The sequence below is a fragment of the Salmo salar genome, unplaced genomic scaffold (assembly GCF_905237065.1).
Source record: "Salmo salar unplaced genomic scaffold, Ssal_v3.1, whole genome shotgun sequence".
Lineage (NCBI taxonomy): Eukaryota > Metazoa > Chordata > Actinopteri > Salmoniformes > Salmonidae > Salmo > Salmo salar.
The window spans coordinates 53,062-72,201 of NW_025547558.1; the positions used below are offsets into that span (position 1 = coordinate 53,062).

The 19,140-nt window shown below is 46.5% G+C and overlaps 1 protein-coding gene across 6 annotated transcripts in view; it reads right to left on the reverse strand.

Moving 5' to 3' along the window:
• Positions 1-17,662, reverse strand: part of cep76 (centrosomal protein 76) — a 42,028-nt gene extending 24,366 nt beyond the window's left edge. For 5 of the 6 annotated variants that reach the window (XM_045711354.1, XM_045711353.1, XM_045711352.1 and 2 more), the window contains exons 1-9: positions 17,402-17,662; positions 16,980-17,135; positions 15,851-15,938; positions 15,519-15,743; positions 13,189-13,374; positions 12,425-12,522; positions 11,372-11,500; positions 10,513-10,707; positions 5,993-6,159 (exon numbers count right to left, since the gene is read on the reverse strand). In XM_045711354.1, coding sequence (XP_045567310.1) covers positions 5,993-6,159; positions 10,513-10,707; positions 11,372-11,500; positions 12,425-12,522; positions 13,189-13,374; positions 15,519-15,743; positions 15,851-15,938; positions 16,980-17,135; positions 17,402-17,464 — 1,307 coding nt within the window. In that variant the 5' untranslated portion in view covers positions 17,465-17,662. The remainder of the gene's footprint in view (positions 1-5,992; positions 6,160-10,512; positions 10,708-11,371; positions 11,501-12,424; positions 12,523-13,188; positions 13,375-15,518; positions 15,744-15,850; positions 15,939-16,979; positions 17,136-17,401) is intronic. The other variant, XM_045711355.1, reaches the window with a different exon arrangement.
• Between the last annotated feature and the right edge of the window lie 1,478 nt (positions 17,663-19,140).

A 19,140-nucleotide genomic window follows, 5' to 3' on the forward strand; every position in this document is an offset into this window, starting at 1 on the left:
TCAGTTACCCTCGTAGAAACTCTGACAGAGAGACAGAGCAGAAATTATTGCAGTTTGTTTTATAAGCCCAGTTCACATCGAAAACGCCTGACGTGTTTATGCAGCTGAAGAACAAAGTTTGTTTGATCTGAACCGGTCTGGTTCATTAAGGAACATCTCACGTCGGCTGCTGGAGTTTCCAAAATTAAACATGTCAAATCTTAACGAAAAACTTGCGACTCGCTTTAGCCAAATCAGAGAACAAGTTCGCTGACTTTCTGCGTTCAGCCAAGCAGCTAACTAGTTAGCCAAGCAGACAGCTAGTCTAGCCGTATTGCTGCAGTAATAGATAGTCTAGCTGTTTTGCTGCAGTAATAGCTAGTCTAGCCGTTTTGCTGCAGTAATAGCTAGTCTAGCCGTTTTGCTGCAGTAATAGCTAGTCTAGCCGTTTTGCTGCAGTAATAGCTAGTCTAGCTGTTTTGCTGCAGTAATAGCTAGTCTAGCTGTTTTGCTGCAGTAATAGCTAGTCCAGCCGTTTTGCTGCAGTAATAGCTAGTCTAGCTGTTTTGCTGCAGTAATAGCTAGTCTAGCTGTTTTGCTGCAGTAATAGCTAGTCTAGCCGTTTTGCTGCAGTAATAGCTAGTCTAGCTGTTTTGCTGCAGTAATAGCTAGTCTAGCTGTATTGATGCAGTAATAGCTAGTCTAGCTGTTTAGCTGCAGTAATAGCTAGTCCAGCTGTTTAGCTGCAGTAATAGCTAGTCCAGCTGTTTTGCTGCAGTAATAGCTAGTCTAGCCGTTTTGCTGCAGTAATAGCTAGTCCAGCTGTTTAGCTGCAGTAATAGCTAGTCCAGCTGTTTAGCTGCAGTAATAGCTAGTCCAGCTGTTTAGCTGCAGTAATAGCTAGTCTAGCCGTTTAGCTGTAGTAATAGCTAGTCCAGCTGTTTAGCTGCAGTAATAGCTAGTCTAGCTGTATTGCTGCAGTAATAGCTAGTCTAGCTGTATTGCTGCAGTAATAGCTAGTCTAGCTGTTTTGCTGCAGTAATAGCTAGTCTAGCTGTATTGCTGCAGTAATAGCTAGTCTAGCTGTATTGCTGCAGTAATAGCTAGTCTAGCTGTTTTGCTGCAGTAATAGCTAGTCTAGCCGTTTTGCTGCAGTAATAGCTAGTCTAGCCGTTTTGCTGCAGTAATAGCTAATCTAGCCGTTTTGCTGCAGTAATAGCTAGTCTAGCTGTTTTGCTGCAGTAATAGCTAGTCTAGCTGTATTGCTGCAGTAATAGCTAGTCTAGCTGTATTGCTGCAGTAATAGCTAGTCTAGCTGTATTGCTGCAGTAATAGCTAGTCTAGCCGTTTTGCTGCAGTAATAGCTAGTCTAGCTGTATTGCTGCAGTAATAGCTAGTCTAGCTGTATTGCTGCAGTAATAGCTAGTCTAGCTGTATTGCTGCAGTAATAGCTAGTCTAGCTGTTTTGCTGCAGTAATAGCTAGTCTAGCTGTTTAGCTGCAGTAATAGCTAGTCCAGCTGTTTTGCTGCAGTAATAGCTAGTCTAGCTGTTTTGCTGCAGTAATAGCTAGTCTAGCTGTATTGCTGCAGTAATAGCTAGTCCAGCTGTTTTGCTGCAGTAATAGCTAGTCTAGCTGTTTTGCTGCAGTAATAGCTAGTCTAGCCGTTTTGCTGCAGTAATAGCTAGTCTAGCTGTTTAGCTGCAGTAATAGCTAGTCCAGCTGTTTTGCTGCAGTAATAGCTAGTCTAGCTGTATTGCTGCAGTAATAGCTAGTCTAGCTGTATTGCTGCAGTAATAGCTAGTCTAGCTGTATTGCTGCAGTAATAGCTAGTCTAGCTGTATTGCTGCAGTAATAGCTAGTCTAGCTGTATTGCTGCAGTAATAGCTAGTCTAGCTGTATTGCTGCAGTAATAGCTAGTCTAGCTGTATTGCTGCAGTAATAGCTAGTCTAGCTGTATTGCTGCAGTAATAGCTAGTCTAGCCGTTTTGCTGCAGTAATAGCTAGTCTAGCTGTATTGCTGCAGTAATAGCTAGTCTAGCTGTATTGCTGCAGTAATAGCTAGTCTAGCTGTATTGCTGCAGTAATAGCTAGTCTAGCTGTTTTGCTGCAGTAATAGCTAGTCTAGCTGTTTAGCTGCAGTAATAGCTAGTCCAGCTGTTTTGCTGCAGTAATAGCTAGTCTAGCTGTTTTGCTGCAGTAATAGCTAGTCTAGCTGTATTGCTGCAGTAATAGCTAGTCCAGCTGTTTTGCTGCAGTAATAGCTAGTCTAGCTGTTTTGCTGCAGTAATAGCTAGTCTAGCTGTTTTGCTGCAGTAATAGCTAGTCTAGCCGTTTTGCTGCAGTAATAGCTAGTCTAGCCGTTTTGCTGCAGTAATAGCTAGTCTAGCTGTTTTGCTGCAGTAATAGCTAGTCTAGCCGTTTTGCTGCAGTAATAGCTAGTCTAGCTGTATTGATGCAGTAATAGCTAGTCTAGCTGTTTAGCTGCAGTAATAGCTAGTCCAGCTGTTTAGCTGCAGTAATAGCTAGTCCAGCTGTTTAGCTGCAGTAATAGCTAGTCCAGCTGTTTTGCTGCAGTAATAGCTAGTCTAGCCGTTTTGCTGCAGTAATAGCTAGTCCAGCTGTTTAGCTGCAGTAATAGCTAGTCCAGCTGTTTAGCTGCAGTAATAGCTAGTCCAGCCGGTTAGCTGCAGTAATAGCTAGTCTAGCCGTTTAGCTGTAGTAATAGCTAGTCCAGCTGTTTAGCTGCAGTAATAGCTAGTCCAGCTGTTTAGCTGCAGTAATAGCTAGTCTAGCTGTATTGCTGCAGTAATAGCTAGTCTAGCTGTATTGCTGCAGTAATAGCTAGTCTAGCTGTATTGCTGCAGTAATAGCTAGTCTAGCTGTATTGCTGCAGTAATAGCTAGTCTAGCTGTTTTGCTGCAGTAATAGCTAGTCTAGCTGTATTGCTGCAGTAATAGCTAGTCTAGCTGTATTGCTGCAGTAATAGCTAGTCTAGCCGTTTTGCTGCAGTAATAGCTAGTCTAGCCGTTTTGCTGCAGTAATAGCTAGTCTAGCCGTTTTGCTGCAGTAATAGCTAATCTAGCCGTTTTGCTGCAGTAATAGCTAGTCTAGCTGTTTTGCTGCAGTAATAGCTAGTCTAGCTGTATTGCTGCAGTAATAGCTAGTCTAGCTGTATTGCTGCAGTAATAGCTAGTCTAGCTGTATTGCTGCAGTAATAGCTAGTCTAGCCGTTTTGCTGCAGTAATAGCTAGTCTAGCTGTATTGCTGCAGTAATAGCTAGTCTAGCTGTATTGCTGCAGTAATAGCTAGTCTAGCTGTATTGCTGCAGTAATAGCTAGTCTAGCTGTTTTGCTGCAGTAATAGCTAGTCTAGCTGTTTAGCTGCAGTAATAGCTAGTCCAGCTGTTTTGCTGCAGTAATAGCTAGTCTAGCTGTTTTGCTGCAGTAATAGCTAGTCTAGCTGTATTGCTGCAGTAATAGCTAGTCCAGCTGTTTTGCTGCAGTAATAGCTAGTCTAGCTGTTTTGCTGCAGTAATAGCTAGTCTAGCCGTTTTGCTGCAGTAATAGCTAGTCTAGCTGTTTAGCTGCAGTAATAGCTAGTCCAGCTGTTTTGCTGCAGTAATAGCTATTCTAGCTGTATTGCTGCAGTAATAGCTAGTCCAGCTGTATTGCTGCAGTAATAGCTAGTCTAGCTGTATTGCTGCAGTAATAGCTAGTCTAGCTGTATTGCTGCAGTAATAGCTAGTCTAGCTGTATTGCTGCAGTAATAGCTAGTCTAGCTGTATTGCTGCAGTAATAGCTAGTCTAGCCGTTTTGCTGCAGTAATAGCTAGTCTAGCTGTATTGCTGCAGTAATAGCTAGTCTAGCTGTATTGCTGCAGTAATAGCTAGTCTAGCTGTATTGCTGCAGTAATAGCTAGTCTAGCTGTATTGCTGCAGTAATAGCTAGTCTAGCTGTATTGCTGCAGTAATAGCTAGTCTAGCTGTATTGCTGCAGTAATAGCTAGTCTAGCCGTTTTGCTGCAGTAATAGCTAGTCTAGCTGTATTGCTGCAGTAATAGCTAGTCTAGCTGTATTGCTGCAGTAATAGCTAGTCTAGCTGTATTGCTGCAGTAATAGCTAGTCTAGCTGTTTTGCTGCAGTAATAGCTAGTCTAGCTGTTTAGCTGCAGTAATAGCTAGTCCAGCTGTTTTGCTGCAGTAATAGCTAGTCTAGCTGTTTTGCTGCAGTAATAGCTAGTCTAGCTGTATTGCTGCAGTAATAGCTAGTCCAGCTGTTTTGCTGCAGTAATAGCTAGTCTAGCTGTTTTGCTGCAGTAATAGCTAGTCTAGCTGTTTAGCTGCAGTAATAGCTAGTCTAGCTGTATTGATGCAGTAATAGCTAGTCCAGCTTGTTGATATTTCACTGACGAGTCACAAAGTGTGTAACGTTTCTGGAGAATGTATTTCATGAAACTTGTTTGCTGCAACACCTTACTGCTGCAACACCTAGCTGCCGAAATGCTGCAACACCTTGTTGCCTTTCTGCTGCTGCAACACCTTGTTGCCTTTCTGCTGCTGCAACACCTTGTTGCCTTGCTGCTGCTGCAACACCTTGTTGCCTTGCTGCTGCAACACCTTGCTGCCTTGCTGCTGCTGCAACACCTTGCTGCTTGCTGCTGCAACACCTTTCTGCTGCAACACCTTGTTGCCTTGCTGCTGCAACACCTTGCTGCTGCAACACCTTGTTGCCTTGCTGCTGCAACACCTTGCTGCCTTGCTGCTGCAACACCTTTCTGCTGCAACACCTTGCTGCTGCAACACCTTGTTGCCTTGCTGCTGCAACACCTTGCTGCTGCTCCTGCAACACCTTGTTGCCTTGCTGCTGCAACACCTTGTTGCCTTGCTGCTGCAACACCTTGCTGCTGCAACACCTTGTTGCCTTGCTGCTGCAACACCTTACTGCTGCAACACCTTGCTGCCTTGCTGCTGCAACACCTTGTTGCCTTGCTGCTGCAACACCTTTCTGCTGCAACACCTTGCTGCCTTGCTGCTGCAACACCTTGTTGCCTTGCTGCTGCAACACCTTGCTGCTGCAACACCTTGTTGCCTTGCTGCTGCAACACCTTTCTGCTGCAACACCTTTCTGCTGCAACACCTTGTTGCCTTGCTGCTGCAACACCTTGTTGCCTTGCTGCTACAACACCTTGCTGCTGCAACACCTTGTTGCCTTGCTGCTGCAACACCTTGCTGCTGCAACACCTTTCTGCTGCAACACCTTGTTGCCTTGCTGCTGCAACACCTTGTTGCCTTGCTGCTACAACACCTTGCTGCTGCAACACCTTGTTGCCTTGCTGCTACAACACCTTGCTGCTGCAACACCTTGTTGCCTTGCTGCTGCAACACCTTTCTGCTGCAACACCTTTCTGCTGCAACACCTTGTTGCCTTGCTGCTGCAACACCTTGCTACAACAAGAGGCAACTTTGTTTCAAAGAAATCCTGTCATTGTGAAGAGGCAGCATTACCATGGAAACGGTCTGAACAGTGTCTGGTCTTTCTTCCTCCTCAGTTCCCGTCTCGTCTCCTCGCTGCAACTCCCCAACGGGCTCGAGAGACCAAGGTCACGTGTCCTCTGAAACACGACCCGCCAAACCGTGCTTCTTATAACACACCCGCCCGCACCAACGTGTTGGAGGAAAAACACTGTTCAACTGATGACCGGAGTCAGCCTGCAGGCTCCCGACCCGCCACAAGGAGTCGCTAGAGCGCGATGAGACAAATGCACCGTCTTAATGAGACTCCCGGGTCAAGGCCGGTGGTGACACAGCCTGTGACCGAACCCGGGTCTGTAGTGAAGCATTAAACGCACAGCGATGCAGTACCTCAGACCGCTGGCCACTCGGGAAGCCCCCGGGGCTGGTCTTTTTTTTTTATCTGAATGTCTCGTCTTCAGTCAGCTACAACCTTTCTGAAACAGTCTGGTTGCGTCTCGTCTCACGTGGTCCGTCGTATCTGAACCGGGCTTTAGTCTCACCTGTGTGCGGTCAGGCTCTCCCAGAAGGTGATGGTGCTGTCAGTGCCCCTGGTCATCACCCAGGTGTGTGCCAAACCCTTGGGCTTAGTGCCAACACACACGTAGGCATCCAGGCCGAAGCCAAGCAGCAGGCTGCACAGCAAGGTGGCGTGGTCCTCACAGTCGCCCTGGAAACACACAACCAATCAGATCAGAGAGATGTCACAGTCGCCCTGGAAACATCAAAAAACATCATGTCTCAGTTCCTAACTCTACTGTAGAGGGAGGACTGATGTAATGTGGACTGTAGAGGGAGGACTGATGTAATGTGGACTGTAGAGGGAGGACTGATGTAATGTGGACTGTACTCTACTGTAGAGGGAGGACTGATGTAATGTGTGGAGACTGAGAGGGAGGACTGATGTAATGTGGACTGTACTCTACTGTAGAGGGAGGACTGATGTAATGTGGACTGTAGAGGGAGGACTGATGTAATGTGGACTGTAGAGGGAGGACTGATGTAATGTGGACTGTAGAGGGAGGACTGATGTAATGTGGACTGTACTCTACTGTAGAGGGAGGACTGATGTAATGTGGACTGTACTCTACTGTAGAGGGAGGACTGATGTAATGTGGACTGTAGAGGGAGGACTGATGTAATGTGGACTGTACTCTACTGTAGAGGGAGGACTGATGTAATGTGGACTGTAGAGGGAGGACTGATGTAATGTGGACTGTAGAGGGAGGACTGATGTAATGTGGACTGTACTCTACTGTAGAGGGAGGACTGATGTAATGTGGACTGTAGAGGGAGGACTGGTGTAATGTGGACTGTAGAGAGAGGACTGATGTAATGTGGACTGTAGAGGGAGGACTGATGTAATGTGGACTGTACTCTACTGTAGAGGGAGGACTGATGTAATGTGGACTGTACTCTACTGTAGAGGGAGGACTGATGTAATGTGGACTGTACTCTACAATAAAGGGAGGACTGATGCAATGTGGACTGTAGAGGGAGGACTGATGTAATGTGGACTGTAGAGAGAGGACTGAAGTAATGTGGACTGAAGAGAGGAGAACTGATGTAATGTGGACTGTACTCTACTGTAGAGGGAGGACTGATGTAATGTGGACTGTAGAGCGATGATGGAGGGGACTGATGTAATGTGGACTGTAGAGGGAGGACTGATGTAATGTGGACTGTACTCTACTGTAGAGGGAGGACTGATGTAATGTGGACTGTAGAGGGAGGACTGATGTAATGTGGACTGTACTCTACTGTAGAGGGAGGACTGATGTAATGTGGACTGTAGAGGGAGGACTGATGTAATGTGGACTGTACTCTACTGTAGAGGGAGGACTGATGTAATGTGGACTGTAGAGGGAGGACTGATGTAATGTGGAGACTACTGTAGAGGGAGGACTGATGTAATGTGGACTGATGTAATGTGGACTGTAGAGGGAGGACTGATGTAATGTGGACTGTACTCTACTGTAGAGGGAGGACTGATGTAATGTGGACTGTAGAGGGAGGACTGATGTAATGTGGACTGATGTAATGTGGACTGTAGAGGGAGGACTGATGTAATGTGGACTGTACTCTACTGTAGAGGGAGGACTGATGTAATGTGGACTGTAGAGGGAGGACTGATGTAATGTGGACTGTAGAGGGAGGACTGATGTAATGTGGACTGATGTAATGTGGACTGTAGAGGGAGGACTGATGTAATGTGGACTGTACTCTACTGTAGAGGGAGGACTGATGTAATGTGGACTGTAGAGGGAGGACTGATGTAATGTGGACTGTACTCTACTGTAGAGGGAGGACTGATGTAATGTGGACTGTAGAGGGAGGACTGATGTAATGTGGACTGTAGAGGGGAGGACTGATGTAATGTGGACTGTAGAGGGAGGACTGATGTAATGTGGACTGTACTCTACTGTAGAGGGAGGACTGATGTAATGTGGACTGTAGAGGGAGGACTGATGTAATGTGGACTGTACTCTACTGTAGAGGGAGGACTGATGTAATGTGGACTGTAGAGGGAGGACTGATGTAATGTGGACTGTACTCTACTGTAGAGGGAGGACTGATGTAATGTGGACTGTAGAGGGAGGACTGATGTAATGTGGACTGTAGAGGGAGGACTGATGTAATGTGGACTGTACTCTACTGTAGAGGGAGGACTGATGTAATGTGGACTGTAGAGGGAGGACTGGTGTAATGTGGACTGTAGAGAGAGGACTGATGTAATGTGGACTGTAGAGGGAGGACTGATGTAATGTGGACTGTACTCTACTGTAGAGGGAGGACTGATGTAATGTGGACTGTACTCTACTGTAGAGGGAGGACTGATGTAATGTGGACTGTACTCTACAATAAAGGGAGGACTGATGCAATGTGGACTGTAGAGGGAGGACTGATGTAATGTGGACTGTAGAGAGAGGACTGAAGTAATGTGGACTGTAGAGGGAGAACTGATGTAATGTGGACTGTACTCTACTGTAGAGGGAGGACTGATGTAATGTGGACTGTACTCTACTGTAGAGGGAGGACTGATGTAATGTGGACTGTAGAGGGAGGACTGATGTAATGTGGACTGTACTCTACCGTAGAGGGAGGACTGATGTAATGTGGACTGTAGAGGGAGGACTGATGTAATGTGGACTGTACTCTACCGTAGAGGGAGAACTGATGTAATGTGGACTGTAGAGGGAGGACTGATGTAATGTGGACTGTACTCTACTGTAGAGGGAGGACTGATGTAATGTGGACTGTAGAGGGAGGACTGATGTAATGTGGACTGTAGAGGGAGGACTGATGTAATGTGGACTGTACTCTACTGTAGAGGGAGGACTGATGTAATGTGGACTGTAGAGGGAGGACTGATGTAATGTGGACTGTACTCTACTGTAGAGAGAGGACTGATGTAATGTGGACTGTAGAGGGAGGACTGATGTAATGTGGACTGTACTCTACTGTAGAGGGAGGACTGATGTAATGTGGACTGTAGAGGGAGGACTGATGTAATGTGGACTGTACTCTACTGTAGAGGGAGGACTGATGTAATGTGGACTGTAGAGGGAGGACTGATGTAATGTGGACTGTACTCTACTGTAGAGAGAGGACTGATGTAATGTGGACTGTAGAGGGAGGACTGATGTAATGTGGACTGTACTCTACTGTAGAGGGAGGACTGATGTAATGTGGACTGTAGAGGGAGGACTGACGTAATGTGGACTGTACTCTACTGTAGAGGGAGGACTGATGTAATGTGGACTGTAGAGGGAGGACTGATGTAATGTGGACTGTACTCTACTGTAGAGGGAGGACTGATGTAATGTGGACTGTAGAGGGAGGACTGATGTAATGTGGACTGTACTCTACTGTAGAGGGAGGACTGATGTAATGTGGACTGTAGAGGGAGGACTGATGTAATGTGGACTGTAGAGGGAGGACTGATGTAATGTGGACTGATGTAATGTGGACTGTAGAGGGAGGACTGATGTAATGTGGACTGTACTCTACTGTAGAGGGAGGACTGATGTAATGTGGACTGTAGAGGGAGGACTGATGTAATGTGGACTGATGTAATGTGGACTGTAGAGGGAGGACTGATGTAATGTGGACTGTACTCTACTGTAGAGGGAGGACTGATGTAATGTGGAGAACTGTAGAGGGAGGACTGATGTAATGTGGACTGTAGAGGGAGGACTGATGTAATGTGGACTGATGTAATGTGGACTGTAGAGGGAGGACTGATGTAATGTGGACTGTACTCTACTGTAGAGGGAGGACTGATGTAATGTGGACTGTAGAGGGAGGGGAGAGGGGGATAGAAATCCTCTCTCCTCTCCTCTCCTCCTCCTCTCTCTCTCTCCTCTTCTATCCTCTCCCCTCTCCTCTCCTCTCCTCTCCTCTCTTCTATCCCCTCCCCTCCCCTCTCCTCTCCTCTCCTCTTCTATCCTCTCCCTTCTATCCTCTCCTCTCCTCTCCTCTCCTCTCCTCTCCTCTCCTCTCCTCTCTCTCCTCTCCCTCTCTCCTCTCCTCTCCTCTTCTATCCTCTCCTCTCTCCTCTCCCTCTCCTCTTCTATCCTCTCCTCTCCTCTCCCCTCCTCTCCTATCTTCCCCTCTCCTCTCCTCTCTCCTCTCCTCTCCTCTCCTCTCCTCTCTCTCTCTCTCCTCTCCTCTCCTCTCCTCTCCTCTCCTCTCCTCTCCTCTCCTCTCCCTCTCCTCCCCTCTCCTCTCCTCTCCTCTCCTCTCCTCTCCTCTCCCCTCTCCCCATTTATTCATTCTGCTGCACTGGGGAAATCCCAGAACCGTCCATCAGGATATAAATAAATCTTCTCATAATAGACAGTTTAACTGTTTCAGAAATCAACTATTTTACAATTCCACCACTGAGGTTAAACACTTAATAGTATTACAGCTGTCTAAATGGTTAAGGCTGTGTGTGTGTGTGTGTGTGTGTGTGTGTGTGTGTGTGTGTGTGTGTGTGTGTGTGTGTGTGTGTGTGTGTCAGAACAGAGCCAGTCCTCACCTTGTTTCTACAGAGGAAAGCGAGGAGTGAGCACCACTGCTCCTGTTTGCCTCCTCCTCCTCCCCCCACCACGGGGGCTTTCTCCAGGCCCAGCAGGCTGACGAAGCGGGCCGCCTGACGGGGACTCTCCAGGAGACGACCAGCACGCAGGACACGGACGTAGGAACACACCGGCCTGTTGACGCCGTTCTCATCCTGCAAGCAACGCAGCAACGTTCAAATACAGCACGGCTAACACCCGGCCCAGCTAACACCCAGCACGGCTAACAGCTAACACCCAGCACGGCTAACACCCAGCCCGGCTAACACCCAGCACGGCTAACACCCAGCCCGGCGAGCAGCTAACACCCAGCCCGGCTAACACCCAGCACGGCTAACGGCTAACAACCGGCCCGGCTAACACCCGGCCCGGCTAACACCCGGCCCGGCTAACACCCGGCCCGGCTAACACGGCTAACACCCGGCACGGCTCGACACCCGGCACGGCTAACACCCGGTACGGCTAACACCCAGTACGGCTAACACCCAGCACGGCTAACACCCAGCACGGCTAACACCCAGCACGGCTAACACCCAGCACGGCTAACACCCGGCACGGCTAACACCCAGCACGGCTAACACCCAGTACGGCTAACACCCAGCACGGCTAACACCCAGCACGGCTAACACCCAGTAGGCTAACACCCAGCACGGCTAACACACCGGCACGGTTAACACCCAGCACGGCTAACACCCAGTACGGCTAACACCCAGTACGGCTAACACCCAGCACGGCTAACACACTGGCCCGGTTGACACCATTCTCATCCTAAAAACACACAATGTTATGAAACAAGTATTACAACAAAAAACATGGAACCTGTGCAAAGATCTTGACCAGTTTGGATTGGTTTTCCTGTCTGATCTCGAGAAACTCTCTCCACCACTGTTTAGCATAAACCAGAAAAAGCCTCTCCTTCTCCGCAGTCTTCTGCCTCTCCAGGGATCGCTGCAAATAACAAAACACCAGGAACAATCATTATCAACGACTGCCTCTTAGGAAGGAACAACACACAGACGTCAGCGAATCATAGCGTGACCACATGACAGAGCGCAGTAGCATAGCGCAGTAGCATAGCGTGACCACATGACAGAGCGCAGTAGCATAGCGTGACCACATGACAGAGCGCAGTAGCATAGCGTGACAACATGACAGAGCCCAGTAGCATAGCGTGACAACATGACAGAGCTCAGTAGCATAGCGCAGTAGCATAACGTGACCACATGACAGAGCGCAGTAGCATAGCGTGACAACATGCCAGAGCGCAGTAGCATAACGTGACCACATGACAGAGCGCAGTAGCATAGCGTGACAACATGACAGAGCGCAGTAGCATAGCGTGACAACATGACAGAGCGCAGTAGCATAGCGTGACAACATGACAGAGCGCAGTAGCATAGCGTGACAACATGACAGAGCGCAGTAGCATAGCGTGACAACATGACAGAGCGCAGTAGCATAGCGTGACAACATGACAGAGCGCAGTAGCATAGCGTGACAACATGACAGAGCGCAGTAGCATAGCGTGACAACATGACAGAGCGCAGTAGCATAGCGCAGTAGCATAGCGTGACAACATGACAGAGCGCAGTAGCATAGCGTGACAACAGGACAGAGCGCAGTAGCATAGCGTGACAACAGGACAGAGCGCAGTAGCATAGCGTGACAACATGACAGAGCGCAGTAGCATAGCGCAGTAGCATAGCGTGACAACATGCCAGAGCGCAGTAGCATAGCGCAGTAGCATAGCGTGACAACATGACAGAGTGCAGTAGCATAGCGTGACAACAGGACAGAGCGCAGTAGCATAGCGTGACAACATGACAGAGCGCAGTAGCATAGCGCAGTAGCATAGCGTGACCAGTCTCTGACCTGTGTGGTGATGATGTCAGGTGACAGGATCTCTGACGGAGGAGGGTAAAGTTCAAGACTCATGTTGAGAACACCAGCCGTTACCTTACATTCACTTCCTGTTAGGATACAGAGGAGACATCACATACTAAACACCTGTTAGGACAGACCAGGTGTTACCTTACATTCACTACCTGTTAGGACAGACCAGGTGTTACCTTACATTCACTACCTGTTAGGACAGACCAGGTGTTACCTTACATTCACTACCTGTTAGGACAGACCAGGTGTTACCTTACATTCACTACCTGTTAGGACAGACCAGGTGTTACCTTACATTCACTACCTGTTAGGACAGACCAGGTGTTACCTTACATTCACCACCTGTTAGGACAGACCAGGTGTTACCTTACATTCACTACCTGTTAGGACAGACCAGGTGTTACCTTACATTCACTACCTGTTAGGACAGACCAGGTGTTACCTTACATTCACTACCTGTTAGGACAGACCAGGTGTTACCTTACATTCACTACCTGTTAGGACAGACCAGGTGTTACCTTACATTCACTACCTGTTAGGACAGACCAGCTGTTACCTTACATTCACTACCAGTTGGAACAGAACAGAACAGAAACCCAGAACAGCAGACAGAATGTTTTCCCTCTCTCTTTTATCTTTAATTTCTATGCATTTTACTGGGTGGTAAATCAAGGCTAATTAACAGAAAATGCAGGTTTAACTTTCCTTCAGAAAATTAAACCTCAAATAGTTTGTGTCCTTACCGACACCATGCAGCTCTACAGCAATGCTGGTCTTCCCGGAGGGAGAGGAGAGGACGGTCCTCCAGTCCAGGAAGTAAGAGGAGACCAGGGTGGTCTCGCTGGACGTGTCTCTCTTTATCAACACCAGGTGGACCGGGTCACAGATAGACAACATGGTGGTGGCATCTGCCATCTTACTGCCATCGCCTGTAAGACACAGAGGAAAAAGGAAAGGTTCAGAGATGATCAATTATTACTTTTGTTGTTGTTGTGGTCGTTGGTATTACCCCCTCTTTCTCCCCAATTTCGATCTTGTCTCATCGCTGCAACTCCCCAAACGGGCTTCGGAGACGAAGGTCGAGTCATGTGTTCTCTGAAACATGACCCGCCGACCCGCCAGCTTAACCCGGAAGCCAGCCGCACCAATGTGTCAGAGGAAACACTGTTCAAACTGACTACAGAGGTCAGCCTGCAGGCTCCTGGCCCGCCACAAGGAGTCGCTAGAGCTCGATGAGCCAAGGAAAGCCCCTCCCCCGGCCAAACCCTCCCCTAACCCGGACAACGCTGGGCCAACTGTGCGCCGCCCTATGGGACTCCCGATCACAGCCGGTTGTGATACAGCCCGGGATCGAACCCGGGTCTGTAGTGACACCTCTAGCACTCCTTGTGGCGACTCCTTGTGGCGATGTAGTGCCTTAGACCGCTGCGCCACTCGGGAGGCCCCGATACTTTTGTTGTTGTCAGGGAGTAAGCTCAGTGTAGGCCTGTAAAACTAGCCCTAAAATATAAATCCACTATTGGACAATAAGGATCAATGAGAGAAGCTAAATTAAAAGAGGCAATGTTGTTCCTATCCAAAGTAAACAGGTCAACTAGTAAACAGGTCTACTAGTAAACAGGTCAACTAGTAAACAGGACAACTAGTAAACAGGTCAACTAGTAAACAGGACAACTAGTAAACAGGACAACTAGTAAACAGGTCAACTAGTAAACAGGTCAACTAGTAAACAGGTCAACTATAGTAAACAGGACAACTAGTAAACAGGACAACTAGTAAACAGGACAACTAGTAAACAGGACAACTAGTAAACAGGACAACTAGTAAACAGGACAACTAGTAAACAGGACAACTAGTAAACAGGACTACTAGTAAACAGGTCAACTAGTAAACAGGTCAACTTAGTAAACAGGTCAACTAGTAAACAGGACAACTAGTAAACAGGTCAACTAGTAAACAGGACTACTAGTAAACAGGACAACTAGTAAACAGGACTACTAGTAAACAGGTCAACTAGTAAACAGGACTACTAGTAAACAGGACAACTAGTAAACAGGACTACTAGTAAACAGGACAACTAGTAAACAGGACAACTAGTAAACAGGACTACTAGTAAACAGGACTACTATAGTAAACAGGTCAACTAGTAAACAGGACAACTAGTAAACAGGACAACTAGTAAACAGGACAACTAGTAAACAGGTCAACTAGTAAACAGGTCAACTAGTAAACAGGTCAACTAGTAAACAGGACAACTATAGTAAACAGGACAACTAGTAAACAGGTCAACTAGTAAACAGGTCAACTAGTAAACAGGACAACTAGTAAACAGGACTACTAGTAAACAGGACTACTAGTAAACAGGTCAACTAGTAAACAGGACAACTAGTAAACAGGTCAACTAGTAAACAGGACAACTTAGTAAACAGGACAACTAGTAAACAGGACAACTAGTAAACAGGACAACTATAGTAAACAGGACTACTAGTAAACAGGACTACTAGTAAACAGGACAACTATAGTAAACAGGACAACTAGTAAACAGGTCAACTATAATAAACAGGACAACTATAGTAAACAGGACAACTAGTAAACAGGACAACTAGTAAACAGGACAACTAGTAAACAGGACAACTAGTAAACAGGTCAACTACTAATAAACAGGTCTACTAGTAAACAGGACTACTTTAAAACAGGGATCAAAGATAAATGGTAGATTAAAGGAGGAAATGTTGTCTACAGTAAACCAGTTGTGTAATATCAGGCAGTCAGGAAGTAAACCAGTCTGTACCCAGTTCCTCTCTGTGTATCTCTAGCAGGAAGTAAACCAGTCTGTACCCAGTTCCTCTCTGTGTATCTCCAGCAGGAAGTAAACCAGTCTGTACCCAGTCCCTCTCTGTGTATCTCTAACAGGAAGTAAACCAGTCTGTACCCAGTCCCTCTCTGTGTATCTCTAACAGGAAGTAAACCAGTCTGTACCCAGTTCCTCTCTGTGTATCTCTAGCAGGAAGTAAACCAGTCTGTACCCAGTTCCTCTCTGTGTATCTCTAACAGGAAGTAAACCAGTCTGTACCCAGTCCCTCTCTGTGTATCTCCAGCAGGAAGCCCTCCTGCAGGTCTGGCTCACAGGCACAGGGGACAGGCTTGGAGCGGAAACGCTGGTTCCTGAAGTGCAGGTAGAGGGTGAAGGTGGAGCAGACCTGACCAGGTAGAGGCTCTGGCTCCTGGAGGTGCTCTAGAAAGGCCTTACCCCCCAGGACCTGGAGGTACAGGTACCTCCTCGCTGGGTCCACGTTGGCTGGGAGGACAGAAATACAATCATTTGACACTGAACAGTAATGAGGGAACTTTAGGTGCTACAAGAGGACTGCTCGTTCAATCGCCCCCGGTAACAGTTTTTCTTACTTTTCTTGAGTTTTGTCGGATCCGTGTCAATAAAGTGAGTTGCAGGCTTTGGAATGTTCTGGAGTCCTAACTCTGTGTCCGGCACTTCCTATCAAAAACAGTGTCACCGTTAAGAAGGTACGGAAGCCCAGAGAGGACATGTAAAAAAAAATACATAACACAAACCCCTCGTTACGTTGAGATCACATCGTGTTTATGTCACGAACACTACATAACCCCTCGTTACGTTGTATTTATGTCATGAACACTACATAACCCCTCGTTACGTTGTATTTATGTCATGAACACTACATAACCCCTCGTTACGTTGTATTTATGTCATGAACACTACATAACCCCTCGTTACGTTGTATTTATGTCATGAACACTACATAACCCCTCGTTACGTTGAGATCACATCGTGTTTATGTCATGAACACTACATAACCCCTCGTTACGTTGAGATCACATCGTATTTATGTCATGAACACGACATAACCCCTCGTTACGTTGTATTTACGTCATGAACACGACATAACCCCTCGTTACGTTGTATTTACGTCACGAACACGACATAACAAAAGTTGTTTTGTTGAGAAGACGAGATAAACTCTATAAATAGGAGTGGATCAGTGTTGATATTTGGGACACACGTTAAACAACATAACAGCCAGCACAGATAACAAGCTAGCTAGCTGACAAAACTACCTTGCTAGCTCGCTTACTCACTCACAAGACGAGCCAAGTTAGCTGCGTTGTTCCTTGCATGCGATTGGCTGTGGTCTTGGGGGGGGGCGGCACACAGCCTGGGAGACAGAGCTGCTTGTCAGGTATTGTTCAGGGCTTAAATGCCCCAGGAGTGCATCGCGATCAATACAGCCACAGGGCTACTTTATGAGCTGGTTATCATGCATGGGGGCATCTGAACAACTGAATGGATGATGTGTGGTCCTTTCGATTATCTCGCGGTCTCAATTCAACAACTTTTGTTAACGTAATGATCATGAGATAAGTTATGATCTCGACATAACAAGGGAATTCATTTTTGTGTATTCATGTCCTCTCTGGACTTCCGTAGAAAGCTGCATTCACAACCTTCCGGATAATAAAACGTTTCGTCTGAACCCGGGAAAGATTTCCCATAATTCACCTTGGAGAAATGAAGATCCTTCATGACATCGTCTACGATTCCCCTGCGTTGCAGAGCCCGGAGGATGTCCTCCTCAGAGAGAGAACTACGTCCAGGGTCCAGATCCTCTCTCACGGTTTCTGCTAACACATCCCTGATCTTCCCATGGATGTTCATCTGACAATAAAAAACACACATGTTACTACTAGTCACAAAATCTTACAACAAGAATGGTTCTCCCTCAATGGAAACAGTCTCTCTTTAACTAGAAGTGTTTCCCTCTACATAACTAGCTATATCTAGTTATGTTTTTTTTAGCTCGTTTTCTCTATCAGTAAAAGAGAAAAGTCGTGGTACCAAGTAGTTATCTCCATTGTATTGAACACACATAGCGATCAGATTGGATGAATGGATGAATTTTAAATGCTTCGGTATCGATCTACCTTGATCAGATGGTTGTGTATGATCTGCTTTAGTTCAGATGCTTTCTGCGGTGGTAGAGACATCTTGGTGGACTTCCACCCGCGTTTCGCCTGTTTTACTAAATGAACACGACACTGTAAGTGTGGTAACAAGTGCTACATGTAAAATGGATTAAGAAAACAGTTCAATCCCAGACCTCCACAACAATAACACCTGTCAGTTTAAACTGTGGCGGCAGAGGGAATGTGTCTTCCTCTTCCTCATCAATGTGTCTTCCTCATTGCCTGACGTGGTTTTAGTCTAATACAAGTCTCAACTAAGGACAAAACCATTCCATTAAATAACAATAATCACACCAAGTATTACATAAAACCATCACTTTGAAGACTGACTTCTTGTTTAACGTGTATTTGCTTTATTTTTTTAATGAAATATTTTTTACATTTCTATAAATCGTCAGCGATAAACTACTCGGTTAGAGAAGGACCCACAAGGACCCGTTTGTAGTTTCAGAACTGATTGTAGTTTTCTCAGGAGACGTGAAACGTCCGTCGTGTACGTTGTCCATGCGTCGTCGATGTGCCGCGCCGTGCAACGTCCGTAAAGGCGGAAACAACCGAGTGAAACCGAAAGTCGAGGGGACTGAATTCAGGTGAAGTGTTTCTGTAACTGGTGAAAAGTCGGACACTAATATGGTTTTTGGACATCAAGGCTCAGATCAACATGGCGCTGTTGCCATTGTTTAGAAGTAAAACATAGCTCCAAACCTCCATATCACACACACTCACAAGCTGAAATCATTTGGCTACATTATACAATCAATCATTGACAGAGCCTCAAATATCACATTTATTTGTATTACTTCACTGTACATGAATCGTGGCAAAGTTGGTCCCTTACAAAAAATGTACCATGGTAACGTTACTAGTATGGTTTTTGGGGCACTACCATGGCAGGACAATATCATGGCAGGACAATAGCATGGCAGGACAACACCATGGCAGGACAACAGCATGGCAGGACAATACCATGGCAGGACAATACTATGGCAGGACAACACCATGGCAGGACAATACCATGGCAGGACAATAGCATGGCAGGACAATACCATGGCAGGACAACACCATGGCAGGACAATACCATGGCAGGACAATAGCATGGCAGGACAATAGCATGGCAGGACAACACCATGGCAGGACAACACCATGGCAGGACAATAGCATGGCAGGACAATACCATGGCAGGACAACACCATGGCAGGACAATACCATGGCAGGACAATAGCATGGCAGGACAATACTATGGCAGGACAATACTATGGCAGGACAACAGCATGGCAGGACAATAGCATGGCAGGACAATACCATGGCAGGACAACACCATGGTATTTTCCTGCCACGGTAGTGACCAAAAAAAAAACATGATAGTACCATGGTCGTTTTTCATTTTCCTACTACGGCAGGAAAATACCATGTTATTTTACTGCCATGGTAGTGACCCCCAAAACATTTTGTTACATGGTATTAGCTACCATGGTAAAAATGAACCATGGTTTTGTGCTAGCAGCATGTAGTGAAACATGAAAACATGGGAGTTGTTTACAATGTATTATGATGGTCTGTGTCCCACCGTTTTTTGGGGTAAAGTGACCAGAAACGTAGTAATTTATGGTGCTCACATAATGCAACATTGACTACTAGCTCTGCAATGGCAAAGCATAGGCCTCGTACCCTATTAAACCCCTTTAACTCAGTGAAAA